The following is a 14239-nucleotide window of genomic DNA, read 5'->3' on the forward strand; positions in this document are numbered from 1 at the left end:
AGTATCGCACATTATTGGTTATTTCAGAAGATTTAATATGATATATTGATTAAAGATTCATCATAAAATCATGAATCATGGTCACACTTTCATGGGAAGATAAAAAGGTTAATTGTTTTGCCGTGGCACCGGTTACAGGTTTCTTTCCGTGTATTCCGTTATTTAGACTTTGTATTCGCTAAAGGTTGTGTTCGATTAAATTGGCACTGAAAATCTGCTGTTACTTACGTGGGGAATGACAGTAATTCATTTCATGATCGCTAATACTGTAGATTACCTCCACTTCGCATTACTTGACCGTCAAACGCATCATTTACTCTACATAAAAAGTAAGTAAGCAATTCCTCGGTCACTAGTAGTAGCGAATGATGAACTAATATTCCTTCCCGTCCCACATTGATGTCCATGAGTGTGGCCATCAGGTTGCACGTTGAACATGATTTACATCTCTCTAGTATCATGAATTTTATTCAATATTTAATTTGAACTGATTTCAGATCAATCACGAGAAGCTCGAACATGTGGCAACTGGCTTGTAATACCAGCGCCCTATGCATTGAATCGCCAACCCGGGTGCATTTCCTTAGCTTAAAATTTATTTTGAAAATTTGATTCCACACTTTAGCACCATTCTCGAATACTATATCACATATGAAAACCGAAAGTTCGAATTAAGAACACATACTTCAGTAGTCAAAATAAAACTTCCGTGACGCAACGTTTTGCTAAGTCCCTCCCTTCCCCTTGTCGCAATTTGTCACAATATTAGAAACCCCCTCCCCCTCATTAAAGCGTGACGTAATTTGTGCATGACACCTTAGAGACAAAGACTTTGTTTGAAATAATGCTGGTTGATTCAGTTCTCATACACTATTTCGATTGAGTCAATTGAACGAAATCGAAACCAAACGGAAACCTGTACTGCTGTATAAAAAATATAAGAGGAATTTCAATCATGGTCTTTTAACGATTCTGTACAACTACGAGTTGGTTGAGAAGAATATAGAAACAGAAGGGCAAGTTTCGCTAAGAAATATAGAACCCTAACTTAAAATTGCTTTGTGTTACCATAGCATGAAAATAAATTCTTTCCCAAAAACTGTAACTGTAATTCTGCTCGTGTATAGTTTTAACAATTTTGGCGATGATTATTTTTTATGAATTTAATGAATCCTTTTCAAACCTTAAAGACACTGAAAAGAAAAAGTGAATGGAATTGTTTCCGAATACAGAAAGTTTTGAGAATGCACTGATCACATGATATGTATCTTCACGTAACTTAAATTGTAAATTATGAACTAAATTTATAGAGAAAGTTTTGCGGTAGAGTTATTTGAATCAATTGTACTGAATTACTGCGATATTTCGAAAGCTTTATTTTGTCCAACACAATTTACATTTAAAAGTTACTGAGCATCTATAAACCTACATTTCAGTGGTGAATATTGACCGATTTATAATAAAATCATTCTCTGTTCTTGATATGAATAATTTTGCGAAATACTAAGGTAACTAACTTCTTACATTAACTTTTTTCCCGATCTTCTAGCTTCAGAGAAACAAGTTTATGTCCTTATTACAAATCTTCCCAGATTTTGATGAAACCCTTCCTTCACCCTGTTTTAGTTTTGTGATTTATGTACGACATCATTTAGGGTCGATGCCATAATATTTATGCAGCTCATACATTTCATAAACCATCGCAGATAGCTCGTTGTCAAGTGCAGCTCCACCGCGCTTCATCACATCCTCGATAATCTCTTCGGTTGACATACTTTCCATGGCAAATTTATCTTCCTGTGGTTCGTGTAAGATCCCTAAAAAGCTACATGCAATCGAAAATCCGTACGTTATGTAGCGAGCATATTCTTTCCGGAACGTGTCATAACTGAAATGCATCGAAATAGGCAACAGAAGATTTAATGATCAGTATTTTGTTTCAAAACTGAAAACACTTCTGTCAAATTCCGTGTCACAAACATCTGCTCACCTGTAATGCTGTGGCAAATCACCCGGACTGGTCTCAGTAATACTACAGAGCGTTTGTATCAGGTGGCTGTGATAGGTTCGGAAAATAGTTTCGAAATGCTTCTCCCGCACCGCATACCCGGTTGAATTGGCCATGAATACCACCAAATCAATCATTGGCGAGGCATAGCGGAGGGTTTGAAAATCGAACATCATAACGTGGGTTGGTTTTTCCGAATCCTGCAAGCAACACAGATTATAAAGTACCTATGACAAACCGAACCGATTATTTCTGACCGTTGCATCAGTATACTTGAACGCGATATTATTGCGTAAATAGTCACCGTGGCAGATAATCGCGAGGGGTTCCTGTGGTTGGACGCTTCGTTTTTGCATGCTCCATATATCTTCCATGACGGTTGCAAGTTTCTGCAAATATTCCCCCGGCACAGCATCCTTAAAACGGCTCTCACGCAAAGCTTTCACTGCACGTTTTGGACCGGTTTTCAACGCCTCAAGCCAACTCAGGTTACCAATTTCAACGGCGTATCGAGATTCCTTAAACTTCCCGATAATACTGTCAAATAACGCACGTTTGCGTTCCTTGAGGGCATAGCATTCACCATGAAACCGGGCTAGTTCACGAACTGTGGGGAAACAAAAAGTCAAAATTGATCAGTATTGCCGGAGTCCGAAGTAAACTTCAAACTTTTACCCGCCAGTAAACAATATTCCAACGGTAAGTTCACTACCATGGGAGCCATTTTCCAGCCATCAACAGTGAAATCACCTAGCACCATGATAGCTTCCCTAGATTTCCAATGCGAGTAGTAGTATCTGCAAGTAAGGCAATAGTAACTTATTCAACTTCATATGAAAACATATCAACTAGACGTACTTGGGATACAGTTCCGCCTTCCCAAGCGTTGGAATGATTTCAGTGTAGGCAACTGTTTCATTCTGGAACAAAGTGTTAAACTGACAGGCTTCATAAAAATCATCTGGGAGAGACGGAGAAACCTGTAAAAGATTTGAATTCGAATGTTTAATATCTGTGCTACAAAAAAAAAATACAGGGATTCGAAATTGGAACCGAGATCCTGCATAGCGTGATGAGCAAACCCTTTTTTTGTTGTCTACGCGGATTCGATTCCCTAGGGTCAGATTGTCTTTCTGACACGTGAATGACTCCAAGATAGAATTATCAATAATCCGAGCGAAACTGCAACAATGAGAATACCAATAGTCTACCTGGATTGGATAACTTCACACATTTCGATTTGGTTGAAAATTCGCACACGTTTTCAGTATAGAAAACTACATTTGTGGTATTAAAAATGTCTTGCTCTTCGTTTTTCGAGACCGGGTACCAATTAGAAATGTGTGTGTGTGTGTGTGTATGTGTGTGTATGTGCGAATGTGTGTATGTAACGCTTTTTTGCACTAACTTTTCTCGGAGATGACTAAACCGATTTTCACAAACATAGATTCAAATGGAAGGTCTTGTGGTCTCATACAAAATTCCTGAATACTATTTGGATCCGACTTCCGGTTCCAGAGTTTTGGGGTAAAATATGTGTTCTTACTTTTCTCATAGATGGCGCGACCGATTTTCACAAACCTAGGTTCAAATGTAAGGCCCTGTGGTAAAATGTGTTAAAAATTTTATACCATCACTCAAAAGGACGAAAACCCGTAAAAAGCTTTCTAAATCGACCTCGAATCTTCTCCAATTGATAGTTTTCATCAGTAGACGATCAAACAAACCGATTTCGGTTATTCTTTTAAGGATCGAAGAAAATTATTTTGAAGAATACCACAGTATTATATATGATAGTATGATGATTGATATGAGAAAGGCATCATTACACCACTAGGTGGATTAAAACAGGTTTTTTGTCATAATGCTGAAAGATAATAGCACAGTAATCAACGGATGGATTTGCATAATCTAGCCATCAATCGATTCAGAAATATTAAACATAAGCATGTATTGCAACGTCTTTTCGGTATTTGTTCAGTACACCATTGAAAAATCGGTTTAAATTGATTGTTTGCATAGACACGAGCCAATCTCAACATGCCATCATGATGTCATCCTCTTAACTTCGCGTCATGCATGAAAAAACAACCCCACTGTTCTGCACAGTAATGAACTTTCGCACAAAACGAAATCTATAAATATAGGCTCTGTCGTTTTTTACTTGCTCAGTCAGCGCCTGCCTTCATGCAGAGCGGAGATGGGTGGAATATTCGCTTTGTCATCCGCTCCATGAATAGTCAACGGTTCGATTCGCGGTGTTCAGTATCGAATCGACTTGCACTCGGCACAGTTCGATAATACCTTTTGTACATGTTCGTTCGCTTCGCACGAGCGGTATTTTTTTATATCCTTTATTTACTCCTAGCTTTACCGCGGCATTAATTTTCAATGTGTGTGTTTGCGTATAAAAAAAAATACTCCCACAGAATGGGCAATCTAACGTGTCAGTTTTTGCAATGGAATGAGTGGAAACATATGTTGGAGAAACCAAATGAATGAGAAAATCATTCTTATACAACCCGTGCCTACGTGCTACCATTTCGCCACCCTGAGCCTTGTTATAGACACGGCTTCACCACACGACTGGGTTTGGTAAAGCATACATCATGGTTTAAATCCTAGCCGCCTCACGACCGGTATCATATATTCAGGATGTTTGGATCTGTTCATCAGATAACGGCTCAAACACTGGGTAGAAGAGTATATTTATAATCACTTACTACCTTCTCTATTGTGGCAGTCGCTGGCTGGTTATCGTCCGTGACAGACCCCTATGAAGGCAGTTTTGATAGTCTGTCCTTTTCTACCATACGCAGATTGGTATGGGAAAATCAAACCGTAATTGTTTTTAACGATTTATTAATTTTTACGAACTGAACTCAGTTATGGCGATTTTACGACGAACCAACGAAAATTAATAAATCGATTTAACATGTCTTTCACGACTGGAGGCGTACGTTGGTAAGAATGTTGATTGCAAGTTTATCTATCAAAATAGAAGGGAAAACAAATGTCAGAAATAGTTTTTTACCACTGTTTAATTTAGTCTTTTAGCGTTCAAAGTAAGTCCCGGATTGGCGGGTCAATGCATAGGGCGCTGGTCTTACAAACTAGTTGTCGTATGTTCAAGCCCCGACCTGGAAGGATTCGTAGTGTCAGTAGAATCGTAGCACTAGCCAGGCAATGGTTCTGTACACTCTGAATCGGCTGCGAAGTCTGTTGAAACAGAAGGTCAAATTCCACTACAGGAATGTAATACCAAGGCGTTGCTTTGCTTTGCGTTCAAAGTAACCTTAACCCAACCCGGCTTAGTCAACATATCATCTTATAAAACAAAAAAATGATTATACGAAACAAATGGAAATAACTTTTCTTGTATTCGCAATTCAATTCTTGTAACAGATCCTAAAATTCTACAAATTACTTAAACTTATATGAGTTACCCATTCGCATAATGACGTTGAAATGAAATGCAGATGCGCTGTTTGTTTAGAAATGATACTTTCAGCACGAGCTGTCAAATCAATAGGAAAATTTTAAATTACTTCATGATTTCAAAGATTAACGGGCAAATTTATTTGAAAAAATCATAGCTGAAGCAAAAGAAAAAGTTTTTACTCTGAGATCGTGATGTCCATCTTAATTCATTGTGCGAATGTCATATACCATTCGACTCAGCTCGACGAACTGAGCAAATGTCTGTTTGTGTGTGTGTCCGTGTGTGTGTATGTATGGAACAAAAATATACACTCACTTTTCTCGGAGATGGCAAAACCGATTTTCACAAACTAAGATTCAAATGAAAGGTCTCATGCTCCCTCATGGTCATTCCGATCCGACTTCCGGTTTCGGAGATATAGAATAATATGCACCAATATATGGAAAAATATGCATTTACTGTTTTCAGAGATGGCTGAACTGATTTTTACAAACTAAGATTCAAATAAAAGGTTTTATGGCCCCATAGCTTGCTAATGAATTTCATTTGGATTGTTAAATAGGTTGTTTAATTGGTTCAATCGAAATAGAGCATGAGATAGTAAGTCTAGGTTTAACTAGGTTAAAAACTGTTCCAATTTCGAGGTCATATTTGTTGCTGGCAAACAAACCAGCTTCGGCTGTACCGGTCATCTGAATCCGGCTTTGGAAGAATTGAAAATTGTGATTAAAAACAGAAAAAAACTACCTCACTCACTTTTCTTCAAGATGGCCCAATCGCTTTCACAAACTTATAGGTTCAAAAGAAAAGTCTTACGGAATTCCTAAATTTGTTGTGGAAGCTTTGGGGCAAACAGGGTTTGTAGAGTTTGTTAAATTAAGTACGAACATTTCTATTTAATGAACAGTTGCTTTTGCGAATTCTGCAGTAAAATATATATATATGATGTTAAGAGTAATATGAGAAAGACATCATTACACCACTAGGTGGATTGAAACAGGTTTTAGACTTAGATTTCGAACGATAATAGCTATCCAACAAGCCATAGACTGTTAAAAATCGTCCATTTTTAACGGAGATATCGATATTTTTGTTTAAGCGACTTTTCGCCTTATTTCAGTAGTAGGAGTTTTACGCGCTTGATGATAAAGCGATGTTTTGGAACAAAGTGAAACAAGATTTTCAATACCGACTTCCGGTTCCGGAGATACAGGGTGATTAGCGTAAATCATTTCACATAAATTTATTGGGCTCACAGATTTTGAAAGTCGACGGCCAAATAAACTTATTTCAGTTTTACCGGTATTCGGTTTTCAATCCCAGAAGGTTCACGAAAATTTTATGTGGAACGCACTACGTGCTGCACTGACTTTCAACAATTTTTAATCTAATGAAATGGTTAAAAATACATTAGGCGAATTTTACTGACTTCGGTTACACCGATTTTCAAATTCCGTTCCCGAAAGTATTGGGAATAGGAAAGCCAAAACGAATTTAGTAAACATAAATTCAAATTAAAATAAACTTTAGCTACCATACAAAATTTAAATCCTATTTTATCCGATTCCGACTTCCAATTTTAAAATTACAGGGTGTTTTCAAAATTCAAATAGAAGATGATGATACCAAAAAATCTTCAAAGTTGGGCTCAAAACTATTTCAATTTATTCGTCATACTAATTTAAGGACATACGAACTATTTTTGGTTTTGCTGGTCTCCGAATACCGTTTCTAGAAGTACCATAAATAATGAGAAAAACTTTAAAGAGAAGCTCAATTCTATATCCCATGGAACGCTTAATCGATTATCACACGTTAAGATTGAAAGGAATAATTTTAAAAAGCAAAGTCTTGGCATTACATTCCTTTTTGTGAAATTTAGCCTTTCTGTTTCAACAGACTTCGCAGCCGATTCTTATTGTACAGAATCATTGCATGGCTAGTACTATGGATCCTACTGACACTAAGAATCCTTTCAGGTCGGGGCTCGAACATACGACAACTGGCTTGTAAGACCGGCGTCCTATGCATTGAACCGCCAACCGCCAAGGTTCCAACATTAATTTTAGGTTTCAAAATTTTAATTACAATTAATTTAAAACGACGGCCATTGAAATAATTTCATAAAAACTAAACACAACGAAAAATTTTCATTCACCTCATATTCAAAAGCCGTGCGTGGCTCGCGAGCCGCAAGTTCCCGAACCATGATCTTCGGTATGATCCTTGAAGTACACTGTTATGTTGTACTTGATGTTTTCTCGCTCCACGTAATGCATGTTGTTGTTGTCTTTAGCAAACTTAATTGCTTTACACTTTCTGTAGAACTGAGCATAGGTTGAACAATTCATCCTATTCGGTTGTAGTAACTGCACCTGTTTTAATTCAAGGTGCATTTAATCCTTAAGCATGATTTAGAATTTTTGTATTGTTGATCGAAAGCGAGCTCGTTTGAAGTCAACAGTGACGATAGTTTTTCGTATTGGCTAGAATCCCTTCCGTTCGTTTAGTTAACTGGTTGTTTTTTTATGGTTACTGATGAAATAACATTCTTGAAATTGAAGCCACATAGGTGACACTGTAAGAGCCGTCCAATCAGTAGTCGGAAGCGGCGGCCTTTTGCATGAAAATCGGCCGTCATTTGCCCGTTCTACCCAAAACTTTGCAGCTTTACCTTAGCTAAGTACATTTACTTTAGTAAGGAACATGCGTAAAACAAGATTTGAGCAGAAAACTCATCAAAACAAAACGCGTTAGACATATATTTGGCGCTCCGCTAATGGATAAGTACCAAAATAGTCATTGAAATACTAGAATATGACTGTACAGATCAAGAGCAAAAAATTTGCTCTCATCCCGGGTAGAAGTGATTTGCAAACCAATACCAAATTCTGTCATTAAAATCAAACATCTCAATGGTAGAAATTAACATTATTTAATTTGAAATAAGAGTTAAAATATCAAAAATCATAACAAAGCCTGCATGAGAAAATAGTAACAAAATAAAAAATTCTGTCATTGTAATATCAAACCAAGAACAAAATATTTATAGAAGATGAATTTGTTGATTATTTTATATTCTAGCATTTAGAATAGAGTAATATCTTAAGTATTTCTCTTATCTGATTCTGATGCAGTTTATTAAATGGTATTTTATTTAAAGATAAAACTACTGGGTCAATTTACTTAATGAAATTGAAATAGCTCATCAATAACGAAATAAGATATTATAACTAATTTTGATGTTGAATAGATATTGTACAATGTCTTGATCCCTTGATGAAATATCACGAAAATATCAAGTATCGCTCTGACAACACAGAAACATCAAGCCAAGATATGATGGTAAAATTTGTTATTATTTTGACCTTTGTTTGCTATTTACACCTACCCGGGATGTCATTTCTACCAGGAGTAGTAATTTCCGAGATATTTAAACTTGATGTTTGAAGAACTCATATTTTCGTTGAATAGTGAGTGCAGTGTTTAAAACGAACGGGATTTTTCAGTGTGTAACAATTAGCAAAGCATATGTTACTACTGTTTTCTATAACATTCGCCAATGAACAGTAGTATAACGGCAGCGCCTACTACGACACTGAACTTCACATCGGATCTATTCTTTCATATCAATTTAAAATTTACTGACTTTACTGAGATAATCACTGTTTGTAATACGATTATACTGATATTCAGAAATTTCGCAAGAAACTGATTTATGATATCAGTATTTTACGTTCTGTCTCGACACCCATACATGTTCACTTTTGTCGTTTATCCATTGAACATATTTTGAATGTAAGTGTTCTGTTCTATAATACAGTCAGCATTCATGAAAAAATTGACTGAATGATGACATATATAAACTTTCTTTCACTCAATTCATTAAAATAAAGTTAAACCGTTGGAACAATAAGAGCTGAAGCCGACAGCAAATATTTTTACGAAAAAACATACACACAAAACAAACACTCTGTACACACCTTCACGGCCAGCTGATAGATACGCGTCGTTGTGGCCTCTTTCGTGCTGCGCACCGTCACTTGCGCCTTAAACAGAACGGTTAACATGAATGTCCCATCCGGTTGCAGCGGTGTGACCTTCACAGCATCCAACTCAACGTCATCGTCGTTGCCGTCCACAACCTTGAACACCCGTCGCTTGACCATAGCCGGAACCAGCTCCGTTTCGATGTAGTTGATCGTTTTTTGCTCGGTGTCGGTCATCGTTAGCTACTACCTTTTTGCAGTGTGACAAACTAATTGAACTAATGCACGGGTTTCACAATTAGACATGCAAATTTATCGCTTTGATGATGCCAAAATAGGAAATAAATTATCAGTGCCCAGCCGATGATAAGAAACCGCGAACAGCACTGGTAAAGTAAGGTAGAAAACCTGATTGAACGGGAGCCAACTGATAAACTGATGACGGGAATTCAGTCAGATACGTTGACTCTCGACGCTCGCGCATTTTATGGCTGAGGCACGCGAAATGCTTAGAAGCACACATATAGCTTTGCGATAGTGTTGGACTGCGATTGATGACTTGCTTTTTTCGTGTTGAATGACCAGGAAAATCGCACATAGCGTTTTTTGACAGCGAACATACATTCAGACTCGGGGTTCGATTTTACCCCATTGGTCCGTCCCGTGTGTTTGATAGTTTGTTGGTGAGTCGTATGTGTGGTGTGAACGCGAATAATTTAATCACAACGCTCACGAGAGACACTCACGCAGACAATGTTTTGGCACAACAAACGGTTAAAGTATTTCATGTGTGGCGTCATAAGCCGGGTAGAAATTGTTTGTCTGTGATTCGTAGGCAGCTCGTGTTCTTCATCATCGTGCATTCTTTATTCATCGACTTTATAGATCGATGCAGCTTCACAGCGCTGTTTTCAGTGCTGCGATAGGATTTAGTTGTGACATATAAAATCTACGTATCATTTATTACAATGTTTTGAATACTACTGTTCACGTACATCAGTACATGATAGAATTTTACCAAACGTAATTCGTGATATGCGTGTTTTTCATGAATGATGTACAGTGCACAAGTCCAGGTGTAGTAACACAAAACATTTGAATTATGATAAATTAATTCTAAAATACGTCGTCTCAAATGCAAATCAACATCAGATTCAATCTTTCTTGGTTTACATAACACTTCTACAGTTTTCTACTGATAAGATGGCCTATGTGATTATTTTACAAACAGTCATGTCATTCGGTTAGTAATCATATAATTTTACGATTATTAAGCCTACAAATCAAATGATTGCGGTGTAATAGTGGTCATTATTTTTGCGTTAATTATCAGATGGAATGCTTTGCCTTTCTCTATAGAAAGGTATTAGAATTGCTGGAAAAACCGACTTTCGAACGGAGCCTCGGAGACCCATAATGTTATATACCATTCGACTCAGTTCGACGAGATCGGAAAATGTGTGTGTGTGTGTGCACATTTCGAAGATATTTATACGCGCTCAATTTTCTCAGAGATGGCTGAACCGATTTTAACAAACTTGGGCTCGTTTGAAAGCTACTGTCGGGCCATTGATCAAGTTCGAAGATCAAATGGCTGTGACTTTTGGTTCCGGAGATATGATTGTATAAGTGACGTAACCGACAAAACACGTTGATTTTTACCGCTCTTATATATATAAGGGTGCCGATATTTTGGGATCACCTCTAATTTCGTAAAGCGCTAGTGCTCAAAAGTTTAAGCTGACCGGCGGTTGAGGATTGAAAATTTTCGATCTTGAAAAAGTACCATAGGGGGGAGTACATGAAATTTCCAAAATCGAAAATTTTTTTTGATGCCGAAACTCTTAAAACTGCATGAAACATCGAAATTTAGTGTCATCTAGAAAAAATATTTTTTTTAAATCAACTTTCTGGGACTTTTTTTTTTCAAGTCCCAAAAAGTCGACTTTTTCAAAAAAAGTTTTTTTTCGAGATGACACTAAATCTCGACGTTTCATGCAATTCTAAGCCTTTTGGCATCAACCATTTTTTTTCGATTTCGAAAATTTCATGTACTCCCCCCTATGGTGATTTTTCAAGATATATGAAAATTCCACTAAGTGGACTGAGAAGGGTTATTTTTAGATTGGCATCAATGTTCTCACACAAATAGGCAACTCAAATGTAAGCAATAGTTTGGAAAAATGATGCTGACTTTGTGACATAAACACTGAAGCATGCTTTTGTGAACTACTCGAATCAATCTGAATCAATTGGTGTCAAAATTAGTATCCAAAATTATTTAATAAAAGTATGAAATATATTTTCATGAGACTTTTATGAAAGAAGAAAAAGGCATTATCACAACTACTCTAGCCTAAGATGGGTGTTTGCAGGTTCCACACTTTCCATACCAGATGGACTGGGCTATTGTTCCCAAATAATAACGCTGAAGGAAACCGATGTTATCATCGAAATGAAAGGCTCCTTTCTATCGAAATGATAGGATAGTTTATAAACCCAACGTCAAAGTCACCACAGAATTTCACTCTTGGGTAGGAAATGTGTTTCACCTGGTCACCAGTCATTCATTGGTTCCTGCATCCTTATCGTATCGGTATTTTGTCATTCTACCAACTGCTTCAATGAGTATAATGTCTTCGTTAATGAAACTTTCGTATATAGTCTTATATGTCTGAAACGGTACAAACGATTGTTACCTTAAGGGGCGGGTAGGGTCTAACACTTTTGAACAAATCATTTATTATTTTATTCGTATTTTCTCAAAGTAAAACACACCAAGAATATTCTGTGAAATTTTCAAGCCCATCGGAACAAAACTCAGCAAGTTATGGGCCTTTATCTTTGCTAATCCCATACTGCGAAGAAGTAAGAGCTCGGCACACAGGCCCAAGATTTCTGTTTCGATCGACTTAAAAACTCGACAAAAATGTTTTAGTATAACAAATTATAAAAGAAAGAATGTGAATTTTTGAAAATGTTAGACCCTACGGGCTCCCATGAGTAATAAATTGTTTCCATTGATTTTACAGACAAAAATTTTTAAACGCGTTTTTTATCGAAAGCACGTTTTGAAAGTCTGTGTCCATCGTCATTCAACAACTACTGAACCATTTTTTTTCAAATTTTACACACACTTTCTACATATAAAAAACCAGACCCCAACGTTTTCCTTTTCGTTGTTTGCTACTTTGGAGAGGTTTTACAGCTACAAAATGGCGATTTTTTTCGTAAAAAATCGTAGTTTTTACTTTGAACATCCACCAAAAATTAAAAACCTGTTTTAATCCGCCTAATGGTGTAATGATGCCTTTCTCATGTATAATATTGTGGTATTTTATTTTTCTCGTCGATTTTTGAAAGAAACCAAGGATTTGCTTATGCATGTACTAGTATAACATACAGAACGAAACAGTACTTTGCTCGCGTAGGTCATTCTTCAAAAAACGAAGTGGGTTCACTATTATATGCACTTTCGACACCGGAACCCGAGAACCGGAATAATCGAAGTCGGTTCTTACGGCCACCAACAAACATGACGTACAAACTCTAGTAGTTTTTATTCAAATTTTGAAGATTTTATACAATTTTGCCATCGCACTCTAAACGACGATTTAAATGTTTGTTGTGTTCGAAAATATGCAGTAATTTTTGGTAGGTCCATAAGACTTTTCATTTGAGCCTAAGATTGGGAATATCGGGTTTGAGTCCAGTTTAGGTTTACGGTTTTTGTTTCGCCGGTTCAAGTGACGGTGTACAACATTCAACTCACTTTACCATGTAACCTCTGAACCGGAAGTCGGATCCAGATGAAATTAAGAAATTCCATATGGGAAAATAAATCCATTTTGGTATATATGACCACTATATCCGGTGCTTCCGGAACCGGATACCGGGAACCAGGATAGCCGGAATCGGTTTGTTTAGTTGCCTACTGATAATGACTACCGATTTGTGTAATTTTGAGACCAGTTTAGGAAATTTTTTACGTGTTTTGTTTTGCCGGTTGAAGTGACGGTGTACAATATTGAACACACTTTACCATATAACTCTGGAACCTAAAGTCGGATCCGGATGAAATTAAGGAATTCCGTATGGGACCATGAGTCCTTTCACTTGAATCTAAGTTTGTCAAAATCGGTTCATCCATCTCCGAGGAAACCTAGTGAGATTATTTGACACACACACAGACGATGAACTGAGTCGAATGGTAAATGACACTTGGCCCTCTGGGTCAATTTTTACTAGTAGGTTTTCAAGTGATTGCATAACCTTTCTATATGAGAAAGGCAAAAATTAAAAAAAAAACAGAAACGTTGGGGTCTAGAAAAACTTTTACTCTATCTATGCTGCTTTAATTTGTTCACTTCTGATTAGTCTGCGCCGAGATACAGTGGATACCGCAAATCATGTTTTTTCAGAAGCGTTCTCAAAAATACCTCTTCACCGACTTATTTCTCAATATTTTTCCACGAAAAAATAACAAAATGTTGTTCAAATGATCCGTTTTATCATGCAAAACATTTGAAACTATTTTGTTGCACGATAATTCTGAAAAATTCTCAGAAATGATGATATTTTTCATCATTTAGACCCTTCCTCTCCCTTAATTACTTTAAAATGATATCTATATGTTTGGTCAACTTTTGTAATCTGCTCTAATTGTTTGTATCTTTGCCAATGTTACGCATGAGAAAGATATATCAGAAAAATAAACAGCATTTTTTTTTGTTTCAATTATAGAGGCTTTAACATCTTAGGTCATTCGCCTCTTCGGACCAGAAAATCTTTCTGACCCTA

At 36.8% G+C, this 14239-nt stretch overlaps 1 protein-coding gene across 1 annotated transcript; it reads right to left on the reverse strand.

The window, feature by feature from the left end:
• Positions 1-1238: 1238 nt before the first annotated feature.
• Positions 1239-9912, reverse strand: LOC131430751 (uncharacterized). The gene is made up of 6 exons (XM_058595950.1): positions 9434-9912; positions 2867-2988; positions 2684-2805; positions 2266-2615; positions 1991-2208; positions 1239-1888 (listed from the first exon to the last, which is right to left on the reverse strand). Exons 1-6 carry the CDS (start codon positions 9674-9676, stop codon positions 1648-1650), a joined length of 1296 nt encoding a protein of 431 aa, XP_058451933.1. The 5' UTR covers positions 9677-9912; the 3' UTR covers positions 1239-1647.
• Between the last annotated feature and the right edge of the window lie 4327 nt (positions 9913-14239).

The sequence above is a fragment of the Malaya genurostris genome, chromosome 2 (genome assembly GCF_030247185.1).
Source record: "Malaya genurostris strain Urasoe2022 chromosome 2, Malgen_1.1, whole genome shotgun sequence".
NCBI lineage: Eukaryota > Metazoa > Arthropoda > Insecta > Diptera > Culicidae > Malaya > Malaya genurostris.